The sequence below is a fragment of the Anabrus simplex genome, chromosome 10, assembly GCF_040414725.1.
Source record: "Anabrus simplex isolate iqAnaSimp1 chromosome 10, ASM4041472v1, whole genome shotgun sequence".
NCBI classification, from domain to species: Eukaryota; Metazoa; Arthropoda; class Insecta; order Orthoptera; family Tettigoniidae; genus Anabrus; species Anabrus simplex.
Genome location: NC_090274.1, coordinates 6,896,473 through 6,910,565, shown reverse-complemented (window position 1 = coordinate 6,910,565; position 14,093 = coordinate 6,896,473). Strand labels below are relative to the sequence as shown.

The 14,093-nt window shown below is 37.8% G+C and overlaps 1 protein-coding gene across 1 annotated transcript in view; it reads right to left on the bottom strand.

Annotated features, from left to right (window-relative positions):
- Positions 1-14,093, bottom strand: part of LOC136882239 (uncharacterized) — a 34,449-nt gene that overhangs the window by 19,443 nt on the left and 913 nt on the right. Inside the window, exons 2-3 of the mRNA XM_068229493.1 lie at positions 11,142-11,351; positions 492-674 (exon numbers count right to left, since the gene is read on the bottom strand). Coding sequence (XP_068085594.1) covers positions 492-674; positions 11,142-11,351 — 393 coding nt within the window. The remainder of the gene's footprint in view (positions 1-491; positions 675-11,141; positions 11,352-14,093) is intronic.

The following is a 14,093-nucleotide window of genomic DNA, read 5'->3' as shown; positions in this document are numbered from 1 at the left end:
TAGTACAAGTCCCGCGGGACATGTGCCTGTCACTTCGAGGTAGGTAACGGAAATATTAAAGAGCCATTTTACTCTGATAAGCCAGATATTAAGGGAGGTACCATCACCATGCCAGTGGTCAGAGATACAATATACAACCTGAGAACCATGGAGAATTTCACACATTTATGGACAAGGAACTATACCGTACAACAAATTTGGAAATTCTCATTCACTATCTCTCTAGACTGTTCGGCTTCATATCCCGTTACTGTCACGTGTTTTCGTAGGAAAGTATTTTAACATGTAAATAGAGCCATGTTACTTTGCATGAATTCCTGAAGGAAACCTGTAACCCACTGCAAATTCCTGTGTGAAAAATGGGTAGGCCTACAAATACTAATATACAACATATTAAAAGCAAACTGGAGAATCTACCCAAGGTATTAAAAGTAAAGAGCTACTTCTAAACGTTATTAAACCATAATAAATCAAAATGGACTAACACAGACCTGTTTCTGCACAGAGAAATGAACTCCCATCATAATTTGTAGCAGGTAACATGTAAACAGCATAGAAAACTTGAGACTATGGGGATTGTGCTTGTCGAGTCTGCTGTGCGGATGACCTCTTCCGTTCTTCTGAGCTGCTTGATCTACCAGAGCTGAACATTGCACCTTCAATGTGCAGTACACCTAGAAAATACAAGAAACAGAAGTTAGACAACCAGTTATTCTACCTGTAAAGGTGACTCAAGAATACAGGGCAAGCAGCAACAAGAAACTCTCCTCCCAAAACTAAATAACTTCAAACTACAGGAAAAAGTTGTTCCAAACAAAAGCTATGAAACCATAATCCTCAGACCAGTATACTAACTGAACAGTGCAAATTCTTGATCCACACTTCTTTCAACTAAACGTTTAAGGGGTCAGAACCAGTGATAGCCATCTTCAGATCTGCACTTTGTTTTTTTTAATGTATCTGCTAGCAGTATTTATCACAAGTAACATACTCCTGGTGTTCCTCACATGGTGGTACTACTTGCTGGTAAAATACTATGCACAGGCAACTCAGACCCTCGGTGTCGCTTATACAGTGGTACTAATCACAGGCAACGTCCAGACCTGTGGTGTTTCTCAATATTCGGACCCAGGATGTCCAACCAGATGCTGAAACACCCCAGCGATTATAGCCTCTTATGTGGTTGGGGTGTTCCAACCAAACCTGAGCAAAGGGAGGTCTTCATCATAGTGGCTGATAGAATACATGGGTACTGTAAACCCATAGTGATCCACCCATGGTATTCCTCACATAGTAGTACTAATCACAAGTAATCATGGTTCAAACTTCAGCATCCCTTGGTCGTCCCTTTTAGCCACCTCTTACAAGAGGCAGGGCATACCGCGGATGTATTAGTCTGCATACCCCCACCCAGAGATTTTTTTTGGTCACTGAGAGCTATTTTATTTTATTGAAGACTGCCAGCAAGCTTGTTAGGAACCCCCTATGCGTCACCGGAGAGTATCACGACAGCGTAGTAGGTTCGTGGTCCTGGCATTGTACCTGCCTGTTTGTACCAGCGATCATTCACTACATTCACAATCTTCTAACTTATAAGATCTTCAGTCCACCCAGCTTTCACTCCCATAAAGCAAAGGTAGTCTGAAAACAGACTGGTGTAAAGATAGTTTCGTCAAGGTGCCGACTTTTCTTACAGAATACTTTTGATCGGAACGGCGAGCTCAATGCAATCTCACTGTCCCGCCATCCTGGGAGAACACATGCCAAATGCTTGAAATGATCCGCTTGTTCCTACTTTGTATTCCAAACCTGACATTTCTTACCCACTTCGCTGCACAAGTTTCACTATATTGCCTGAAGATGCTGCAATTGACTCATCAGGCAATGCCACAATATATTCACATTTAACACCTTAAAAAAGGTGGAGCAGATTTTCTCCTTTACGTTGCACCGACTCAGGTCTTATGGGATAGGAAAGGGCTAAGAGTGGGGAAGGAGGTGGCCGTGGCCTTAAGGTACAGCCCCAGCATTTACCTGGTACGAAAATGGGAAACCACAGAAAACCATCTTCAGGGCTGCCAACAATGGGATTCAAACCCACTATTTCCCAGATGCAAGCTCACAGCTGTGCACCCCTAACAGCGTGGCTAACTTGCCTGGCGAGTAGATTGTGTGCCAAAAGCATCTCCGCAGTATTCATATGGAGTGAGCGCTCGTCCTCCCTCTCCCTAATATATATCTCGTTAACTCCTTTGATGAGATTCACCTCAGAAAGGACATCGGGTTGTAAAAACTTGCTACAAAGATTTATCACTTCATACCCAACCTGCAATTACGAAATGAGACAAAATGTATTGACAATTTAAAAATTCAAATTATCCACTGATCAGAATTCAAAACTATGAATGAATGGATACGAATTTAAAACAATCAGTGGATCCGACCCACAATGCCCCACATTCCCAGAAACTAGCTTTAAACATTACTGACCACGGGACTGTTTCTAAAGCACAATACTGAATCGATGATGCTTGTGTAAAGGGGTCCAAAATCCAGGTCATCAACCCCTCATAATGGTACTTATCGCTAGGAATGTAGAAGCAAGGTATTTGTCATGTTGCAGTACTGATCAGAAGTGCCGCAGACTCCCAGTATTCCACACATTATGGTACTACTCGCAGGTAATGCAATGCGCACCTGTAACACAGACCTATACTGTTCCTCACGTATGTGTACTAACCACAGAGACTCTTATCCCGTGGTGTTCCTCATACAGTGGGTTCTAATCATAGGCAAGGCAGACCCATGATGTCTGCACATATTGTGGTACTAATCACAAGTACACTAAAACCCACGCGGATTCACACACTCACTACTAATCACAAACCCATTGTGTACCCAACATAGTGGTACTGCGCGCAAGTAAAAGCGACCCATGGTGTTCCCTGCGTGGTGGTACTAATCGCAAGTAGTTTCATGGTTCTAATTCGATCATTCATTGGTCGCCCCTTTTAGTCGCCTGCTCAAACAGGCAGGGGATACCGTAGGTGTATTCTTCGTCTGCATCCCCCATCCACACGGGGTACAGATTATCAGAAAGCTGGCTCCACTATGACAGGCTATATTTTTTATAGGTATAACTAAGATTCCTAGCAACTGGTCACTAACATTTCACTTATATATTTGTCTAGAGTAAACACACAATTTCAGTTATTGTGCCTGAGGTGTTTGAAACTTTACACAAAAATCCCAAGGATTTTGTAAAACTGCAAAATAAAGATACAGTATTATTTTTATATACAAGTAATTATGGAAGGTTAGGTTACTCAGCGAGGATCAAAGCTGGAAATGAAACTACATTAGAACATAGCTAAAAGAGCATCATACAGAATTTTTAAAATGTCAGAATATTAGAACTTTCACTTGAGATTTTATAGTCAATTTTTAGAATAAATAAGAAAGCTTTGTATTCCGCGCTACGAATTTGTGTCTTTGTGCATGTGCGAACTGAAATGTTAACGAAAATAAAAAGTTAATGAAATGTTTCATTCACAAAAGTTAGATACTGGTATTCTGTCTATCAGCTTGCTCAAAAAGGAAATAGAGTGTTAACAGCCAAACATTGTCATGAACATTGTTGGTTTAGACACTATCGGAGAGTACCGGTCTTGTGCAATTTTCAAATTATGCGAAAACAGTAGGCCTATTTAAAGAGTTTATCCTTTAGTAAATTTTGATTTCCTTATAAAAATAAAGAATCTAGCCCACTTCATGGCCATCATAGTTGAAGGCGTTAAGTCTAAATGGTTTGCCACCGTGATTTGTTAGTTCCAATCCCATAGGTCCAAACAATTTTCACGATCAGAATACTGATCTGCATTTAGGGCAGTCGCCCAGGTGGCAAATTCCCTATCTGTTTTCCTAGCCTTTTCTTAAATGATTTCAAAGAAACTGGAAATTTCTTGAACATTGGCCAGCAGGGTGGAAGCAGAGCCGTCCACAGTTAAAGCCAGAAGGTCCGCATGGCAACGCTGCACCAATCTGTCAAGCAGAGGCTGAAAGAAAAGTGGGCATGTCCAACTCTGTTGTATGAATTCACAAATTAACTACATTTAGGCCAACATGATAAATGCGCACTCTTCATAAAATGATACTAAGAAACCCACACATCAGTGGGTATAAACACACATTTTTCATGAATAAAAAACAAACAGTATTCACAAGCTCAATTATTGTGGAGCATTGACAGCTTCGGACTAGGGAACATGAACAAAAGAGGTCAGACTTGGAATTTTGTGAACAGCATGACATGGTTATAACAAACACATTCTTTGAAGTACTTGTCCGAAGAAGATACACATGGAAAGCACCTGGAGATAACGCACGATATCAGATTGATTATATATTAGTTAGACAGCGATATCGAAACCAGATTAAATCCAGCTACAGCTATCCAGGACCTGATGTGGACAGCAACCACAATCTTGTAATAGCCAAGTGTGACATTAAGCTAAAGAAGAATAGGAAAATTGCCCAGCACAAATGGAACACAAAGTTTAAAGAGCACTGGCATACAAAATGAAAACCTAATCAGTTAGCAGAGACTTTTCATGGCAGTGCAAAATGAGAGGAAATAAGGAATGGTATAACTGAAGCTGCTGAGGAAGTGCTGGGAAGAAGACAGTTACAGCCAAGGAAGCCATGGATGACTGAGGAAATCATAAACCTTATTCACGAAAGGAATAAGGAGAGGAGAGTAGGGAATAAAGAACATTAAAGAAATTAGAAATCAGATCACAACAAAGTGTCGCGAAGCAAAGAACTGGACGAAGGAGACAAGTGAGATTGTAGAAAAGGACATGATCAGAGGACAGGTGGAAAAGGCATATTTCAATATCAGAACGCTACAGCACAAACCAAAAACCAGAAGCTCCATAGTCAGAGATAAAATGGGAAACCTCCTGTTCAACACCGAAGAAATCTGTGAATGTTGGAAAGAATACATTGAAGACCTGTACCAAGGAAATGATGTAAATAATACAACCAGCTACATTGAAAAAGAACACAAGATAGACGAATGCAGAAAGGGTCCCTCAATCACATCTTCAGAATTTAATGCAGCACTACACAGTCTCCAGGAAAAGAAAGCTCCCGGTCCAGATAACATTCCAGCAGAACATCTGAAACACTTGGGTGACGATATGAAACGTTACCTTTTTCAGCTGGTGTCAGATTGCTGTGAGAATGGCATAGTTCCACCTGACTTTAATAAAACCAGAACTGTTGCAATACCAAAAAAGAGGAATGAAACGGACTGTTCAGATTATCAAACTATCACTCTCCTATCTCATGCTTTAAAAATACTGCTCAACATCAAGAATAGAATTAAAGGGAAGTTAAAACACTATCGATAATGACCAGTTTGGATTTTGATCCGGGAGGGGTATTAGGGAAGCAATTCTGGCATTACGTTTAATTCTGGAGAGAAGAATTAATAGGAAAGTATACGTGACCTTTGTCGACTTAGAGAAAGCTTTTGATCGAGTAGACTGGGAACAACTTTTCCTTTCCATGAAAAAAAGCAGGAATTGATTGGAAGGATAGACACCTCATACTAAATTTATACAGAATGCAGAACACTGATTTAGAAATCAGTGGGACAAAGAAAAATGCCAAAATAAGAAGAGTTGAGCAAGAATGCCAACTGTCTCCTTATCTCTTCAATATGTTCATCGAAGAAGCCATCGCAGTAATGAAAGAGAAAACAACGGGGATCAAAATTAATGGCAAACAAGTACACTAAGATTTGCTGAATGATATTGCCATACTAGCAGAAACAGGTAAAAGTATGCAGAGAATGATCAACATATTAACAGAAACTTTAGGCAAATGGAACCTCAAAATTAATACAAGGAAAACAAAAACCATGACAATATGTAAAGACAAGAAAACACCTGTAAGACACTTAAAAATTGGCCCTGATAAAATAGAACAAGTGAAACAGTTTTGCTACCTAGGAATCCTGATCACGAGTGATAATAGGAGTACCGTATATCAGAAGTCATGAAGATAAAAAGCATCAGCTGGCCAACAAACATAGATATTCAAACTCGGAAGGCCTTTGCAAAAACCTTTGTATGGAGCTTGCTTCTGTATGGTTGTGAAAGCTGGACATTAGGAATGCAAGAAAAGAAAAACTAGAGGCAGTTGAAATGTGGATCTGGAGAAGAATGCAGAGGATAAGTTAGACTGAAATGAAGAGCAATACCGAAGTCCCCAGAGAGATAAGAGCAGAACGGAGTCTGATAACCGAAATTGAAAAACGGAAAATAAAATTTATTGGTCACATTCTGCGGCATGAGGAGTTCCTTTGTAATATTATTGAAGGAAGAATTGCTGGAAAAAGAGGAAAAGGACAACCCAGAGTCTGTTGCTTCAAGAACCTGCTTCTGAGGATGAAGTGCAAGACCTACGCTGAGTTGAAAAAACTGGCTCAAGATAGATAACTGTGGCTGCAGCGACAAGGCTTAGCCTTTAGAATATGATGATTGACAGATTCCTCCACTTAATGTTTTTGTGATGATCCTCACTGCTGATATAACTCAGGTTCCTCATCTGATTTCTCTATAATTTTTTAAGAAGACATTGGAAAATGTAGACAATCAGACCATTATTGGCGCACCTACAGTGAACTAATTTTCATCTCTTCCTAAAGCAGCTCTGAATAGAGAACAAATTTTTGATTTTCACAATCCAGGTACGTCGTCTTCAGATACCAACAAGGTAAATATTCCGATCACTTATGCAGACATACAACACAATCTGATGGCATCACTAACCCACCTCTCCAAGTTCTAAAAAGGGGGAGATTCATCTATTTCATTACTCTGCAGGAGACCTAAACCTTTGTCATAGCTTATCCTTCCGGATATTGTTTTTACTGCATACCCAGAAATGTATATTAACCATGACATCTCAAAATGTCCACCCAAAACTTCACATGATAAAAGTGAGTGAATTGTTTATTACTGCCAAATTGGGAGTAACAAGACCTGTCTAGATGGAATCTTGACATTTCTAATTTGCTACAACCAGCCTATAGGACACCCTTGATTCTAATTTTAATCTCACTTTCTAGGACTTCCAGTATAGTAACAGTTACAAACCCTAAGCTATCAGTACTTCTTTCTAAGTTATCACTTTGAAACTTCCCTAACAGTAAATAATTTGCTTTCAGTTCCAAACCAAACTTTGAGTAACTTTTCCTTTTAGTGCAAAGTTCAAATTGTTCCTTTAAAAATATGCAGTAAGACAGTCTTGTGCTTTCACTGATTACCTCACAAAACTATGAGCTTGTCGAACATTTAATATATTTCTTTGTGCACATTCAACACTTACACTACTAGGAGTGGCTCCTATTTAATATTAATTTTGTTGAGACAACTTGAATATTTTAGCATCAGCTAAACATGTCATTTCTTTTACCAACACCTGATAACTGCGTACATAGCAACATTCATATCTTTGTGAATTTTGAGTAAATGGCCTACATTTGGCAAATCATCCATCTTATTTAACCTACTTTTCATTTCTAGCTCCTGGATACAACATTTTGGCAATTTGGGAAAATAATTGGACATGCATCAGGAAGAATCTTTAGGTTTAGATGGTAATATAGTTACGTTGCCTTTACTACCACAAACATTACCCCTGTTGAAAAACATTTGTGTGAAGTGTTTTATGCACACTACAATCCTTTGCAGGTTCCCAATTATCCCGTTTAAAGTGACAAATCCATTTGTTTTAATTCCTTATCTGAAGAAAATTTAAACTAGGCAACAAAACCTTTCTAATGCTGTAGTTGCTACAATACTTGGGAACATTTTCTGGGCATCTGCAAATGAATACGAAACATTTTATTTATAACCCAAATTCAGTCTGCGCATTCACAGATAATGTTATTGATTTAATATCTCACAAACTACTTTTACGGTTTGGGGAGACGCCAAGATGCCAAAATTTTCTCCCATAAGAGTTCTTTAACTGCCAGTAAATCTACCGACATAAGGCTGATGTATTTGAGCAACTTCAAATACCACCGGACCACAGTGACCGGACTAGTCATCCCTGCTGCGCCTTCATATTAATTCGATAATAGGCTCTACATATGATAATTCACTTATCTTGTTATACATACTTTAACACATCCGTGAAAAATAAACACAAGACAAAGTTCACTACACATCAACATATTTAAATACATGGATAGCTCCTGCGCTTTCACCATGGCCTCTGCAGCATGTTGCCAAACTTGCATGACTCCGGCTTGTACCTGTAGTCGGCTACGGATGGAAGTGGTGGTATACAATTTCTCATGACGACATTGGGTGTCAAAAGCCTGGATTGCAATTCCAAACCTCTCTGCAATGTTCAGAATATGGAGTGAGGGCACACGACGCTGTTGATTACGATTCATCTGGATGTAAACTTAACATAAGCCTTTAGCAGACGCCTTGGTACCAAATACAGTAGAGACAATACGCGACACATCGAGGGACAGCTATTAGAGCTCTCTAGCTGATTGACTAGAGAACTACTGATTCTGTCATAAGAACAGATGAATTTGTGTGTGAAGTTTTTGGTGTTATTTATGAGTTTTCAGTGAGTTGACATAACAGCGTGTGTCATTTCTTGATATCTCCTCTCAACATGAGGGGAAAGGTATGTGCTGTGTTTGGCTGCAGTAACTATGAAGTAGAAAATGTGCGGTCTTTCTTCCGTTTCCCTCGTGACCAGGAAATTTAAGTAATATTGTGTTTGCATATATATTCTTCCAGTGACAAAGATTTTTATAGTATTTCATAATCTTCTGAGCTGCTCGACCCATATTTTAACTGGCTTAAAATATAATATGCATATTTTATTGTATAGTGCAGCAGTTAACCTTCAATACCGATGTGTTGGTGTGATCTGTGGGTTAGATTTAATTCAGGAAAATACATATGCATATGAGTGTGGCTGGTTGTGTTCCAAGTTACCCCATTTGGAATGCCGTAATGCATTGTCAAGCACTGAAGTAAATATGGGTGATTTAAGAAATGTACATATTTTGTTGAAACAATATAATGCAAATTTGCTTTACCTTAATGTAATGACATTATGGCAAGTTTGAATGTTTGAGGCTAAATTTATAGATTTTCTTTGTTAGTAGGCTTCAAATTAAAAGGAAAATTGTCTAGCTCTTAACTGAATCATGTGTGTAAGGAATCTGCCGATATTTTTGTTGACAGGTGTTTTAATATGATACAATGCTTTTAAATGAGAAAAAAGAAAAATCTAGCCGTGAACGTTCAGGCAGGAATTCTAAAGCTAAAATAGTAATGCATAAATGAAAGATCAAGCCATTTCACAGCAGTCCATTTCACATCTTGATTATATGTATAATTTCAGTCTTTAAATAATAACCTGTTAAATAATTCTTCATTCATTTATCCAGAATTGCTTTGGCAACTTGGAAGTTAATATCTCAAATATACTTTCTTTCTAGACGTAATTTATTTATCCATTTTCGTATATGCATTTCCATTGATATTTGAATTTAGCGCGACTTTTCAGGTCAAGTCACTAGGAGCGCAACCGTCGAATTGTCTCCCATTTTAACAAGGCTCAATCAGTAAGTGTCGCGTATTGTCTACTGTATTTGTTGGTACTAAGGAGCATTTGACAGAAGTACGCAATGTGCCGATACCGGGTTCCACCCTCCCCCTTTCTGCTATTGTGTATCACGACATCCTTTCATCTCATCAACTCCTCTGCTGCGGCTGAAGTCAAGAAGAGCTTCCGGTCGTCAAAACTTGCTGCCATATCCCCTTTGCTTACTACGAAGTTCCATCTCGCTTCATATCAGACCATTATATTGTAACGTCTCGCGTCCCAATTTTTCTCGCAACGGTACGTTCGCTTCCTTTTAATGGAGTTTGAATGGGAAAGAAAAAAACTAATATACTTGCCGAACAGAGAATGCAAATTCGCATAGTATTTTTCAACTATATAATATTCGAGATCTGTAAATACCCTATAATATTTACTTCGCATTTGCACAGCTTAGGGAATTTGAACATAGTATAGAAACTTGCGGTGTGAGGGTGGTAATTCGACGGTAGGCATTTTTCTTAGCAACAGCCACCGAATGTTAGTGTATTCGCCGACAGATTTAGAAAATATGGGGTGCATCCTACATTAATTTACGGCACCCCGTAAAAAGAGCTGTGTTTATTCTGTAATCTTAACAGGAAAGTGTACGTAAACCTGAAGCGTGTTTACGCAAATTATGAAAGGTTTTTGTAATATATTTTGGCTTAGCATTAGATCAGATAACCCGGTATTTTAAATAAGGGTCTAAAAATTGTAGGACGATCAGATACTCAGGATACGAAATGAATACGGTACTGGGATCCAACTACCGGTTTGTAACTTCCCAATCGTGTCTAAGTAAAAATTAAACTGTAAATGTATTGTAGGTCAAACTGTTCGAATTACGAAAGTACCGGTACCTAATTTAAAGAAAATGTTTTGTGGTTGAGATTTTTTAGCTACCATTCGCGAAGGAGTGATCACGGAATACGTTTTACTGTCCTACATATGAACGCTGTCAAATCTTAATAAGAAGCGACGAATCGATAATTAAAAATAAATTAACGAAAACGGAAGTAGGCCCAACTGAAGTACGATGTTTAAACATTTATATAACTTCTACTGTAACATATCCCTTCGCAATTTTCCACAATGCAACCTATGGTTCCTTTTAATGAAGTTGAATGGGAAAGAAAAACCGTAAAATGAATATAACTTACCAAACAGTGAATGCAAATATACGTAGTGTTTTTCCACTCCAGATATATTTTCTTTAAATATAACACTACCTACTTCACAGCTAAAGGAATATTTCCTTAAGTTATAATTACGTTCCTACTGGTACCAATTTGACAGATACCTAGGACCTATTCCAGCTGTCGACCTCGTGACAGCAATAAGTTTTGTAACTAAGCAATAGTTTACAACCCTCGACCGCTAACGTTAATCTATATTCAAACAATTATCCGTAGATTTAGAATATTGTTCATCCAATTTCATAGTCCTACCTGTCTCTCCGTGTTACGAATACGCTTGAAACCGAGTCGTAGCACTTGCGTCGACCAAAGAAAGAGAATGGACGTGATGTTCCTCCCAGGCCTGTCTCCGAAGAGAATGAGTTCGAGTGAGACGAGAGAAGAAACCAAGGAAGAAACACTTCCGTACGCAATGGCTGCCGCAAAGACTGCCGGGAATTGCAAGCTAGCGCCTCTGCTGGGCTAGGGTCTCAACTAAAATTACCGGGCGGGCAATTTAAATCGTTCAGCGCGTCGGGTCTCCAGGTTTTCATACTCCCTCCCTCCACTCTTAAATATATTCATTTCTTTTTTCTTTCTTTCTCTTATATTTTTCTGAAATACTTCATTCTGAAGTATTATTTATTATTTATTTATTTTAATTTTTTAGCCAACATAGGACTACTTAATAAGGCTTATGGAGGTTTTTCTTCTTTCTGTCAGCCCAGTACTGCTTCAACCTTTCTGAACGTAATTTTCTTTCTGCTTCTGGAATTACTCTTCCTATTCTCTGCTTGTTGATTCTTGTCTGTAGTCTAGTGTGTTTATCTTTCAATATGTTGAGTGTATTTGTTTTGTATTTAAAATCTTTTATTGTAATATGCAACTCTCTCATGTCTTCTCTAAGTTCTGTGATCCATCTAATATTATTATTACTCTTCCATAATTTTTCTATTATTTTTCTACCGATTCTATTTTCTGGTGACCATGTTAGATGGCCTAAGAATGATATTCATCTCATTTTCATTGTGCAAGTCGCAGGTTCTTTTTCTTCATAAACTGTTTCATTGGAAGCTAGTCTCCAGACTCTGTTTACTTGATAATTTTTATTTAAACAGGTTCTCACTATTCTCCTTTCTAACTTGAGTACTCTATCTATTGCAGCTGTGTTTTTTGTTTTGAATAATATTTCACTTGCATATGTAATGTGTGGCTGGGTGACTGTTTTGTAGTGTTTCAGTTTGGTTGCTACTGAGAGACACTTTATATTATATGTATTCTCCGTAACATGCTGTGCTGTAACCAGTTTATCTATTCTGTTTTGCCATGCTGGTTTCTCGTTCAGGTTATATGTGATTATTTCACCTAAATATTTAGATTTTTCAACAATTTTTATTTCTTGGTCTCCCAGCTTAATTTTGCATGCAAACAGAAGTTGAGTTAGCATAATTTCTGTTTTTTCAAATAAAGTTTTCAAACCAATATTTTAAGCTATTTCCTGTAAATATTTTATTTGTTGTTTTGTTTCCTGAATATCAATGACCAGAAGAGCTAGATCATCGGCAAATCCTAGACAGTTCAAATGTATGTTATCCTTCTGGGTTCCAATTTTTATATTTTTCGAGTTGTTCTTGTACCATTCCCTCATAACGTACTCTAGTGCACAGTTAAAAAGAAGAGGTGACATTCCGTCACCCTGTCTTAATCCAGTTGTCACCAAGAATGGTTCAGAAAGTTCTCCTTTGAACTTAATTTTAGAAATTGTATTAGAGTAAGTTCAATCAATTTGATTAGCTTTGGGTGAAGTCCAAAATGTCTTAACATTTTTAATAATGATGGTCTGTGGATGGAGTCGTAAGCTTTCTTGAAATCTATAATCGTTATTGAAAAGGGCTTTTTTTCATTTTCTGTAATATGCCATGACTAGCTTCAAAGTTATTATTTGCAGCTTCTCCGAGATCTGAAATCTCCCTGGTATTCACCTAACTCTTGATCAAGTTGTTCTTTAATCCGATTATACAGTATCTTAGAGAATATCTTACACGTGCATTCAAGGATCGAAATACCTCTATAGTTGTCTGGATTACTTCTTTCATCTTTCTTATGAATTGGATTAATTATAGCTCTTGTCCATTGTTCTGGGAATTTTTCTGATATCCAAATCTTCTGTAATATCATATGAAGGAATGTCTGAGATGCACTGCAAAACCTGGTCTTCTCCACATGCTTTGTAGTTCTTCATTTCTTTAAGCACTGTTTCAACTTCTTTAGCTGTAGGTGGGTTTATATTTTCTGGTTTAGTTTTTATCAGGGTATGTGTATCAATTAATAAGAGCTTTTCAGGTTCATCACTGTTCAAGAGCTTGTTAAATGCTTCCGCCATGATTTATGCATTTTCCCCATTGTTATACGCTATTTTTTTCATTTTTATTTTTCAACAATAATGTGTTGGTGGGGGGAGGGTGTATATTTTTGCAATTGTTTACTATAGGCATGATATTTTCTCTTAATTCTTCTAATAGTTTGGGTGAATTCTTTTCTGACAATCTTGAGGTTCATGGGATTTTCTTCTGTTTTGTTGGCTTGAAATTTCAACCAAGCTTCATGCATTCTATCACAATCAGAGGTCCACCAGACATGTCATTTCCTTGGATTTAATGGAGCTAGTTCTTCTGCATTCTGTTTAAGAATTGCTATTAGGTCATCTAAATTCTCTGTTAGTCTTGTAGTTCGTGTTCTTTGCCAATACTGGGCATTCTGGATTAACTGATGAAGTCGTGTGTTCTTTTCTCTCCAACACTACTTTGTTTTTTCTTCTTAATGGAGTAAATTTAATCTTGATTTTAATTAAGATGATCTAAACCAGTGCCCATTCCCCTTAGAACTTTGACATTGTGAATTTCCTTGTGAAAGAATTTGTCCATACGTACGTGGTCTAGCTGCTATTCTCCTTTTGTCCAATCATTTGTGTGGTTTTCTTTTAAAATATGTAGATTTGGAGATTAGTCCATGGGTTCTGTAAATTTCCATGATTCTTTGGCCATTTCTGTTAGTATATTTATGAGGAGCCCACTTTCCTACTACATCTTGATGTTATTCATATTTATTTTATTCATTGTCTGATCAAGAAGATCCCAGAAATTATTGACTTCTTGCAGAGTTTTTGTTAGGAATTTTTTTTTTTTCATTGGTAGGGGCATGAGCATTTATGATGGTGTAAAGTTT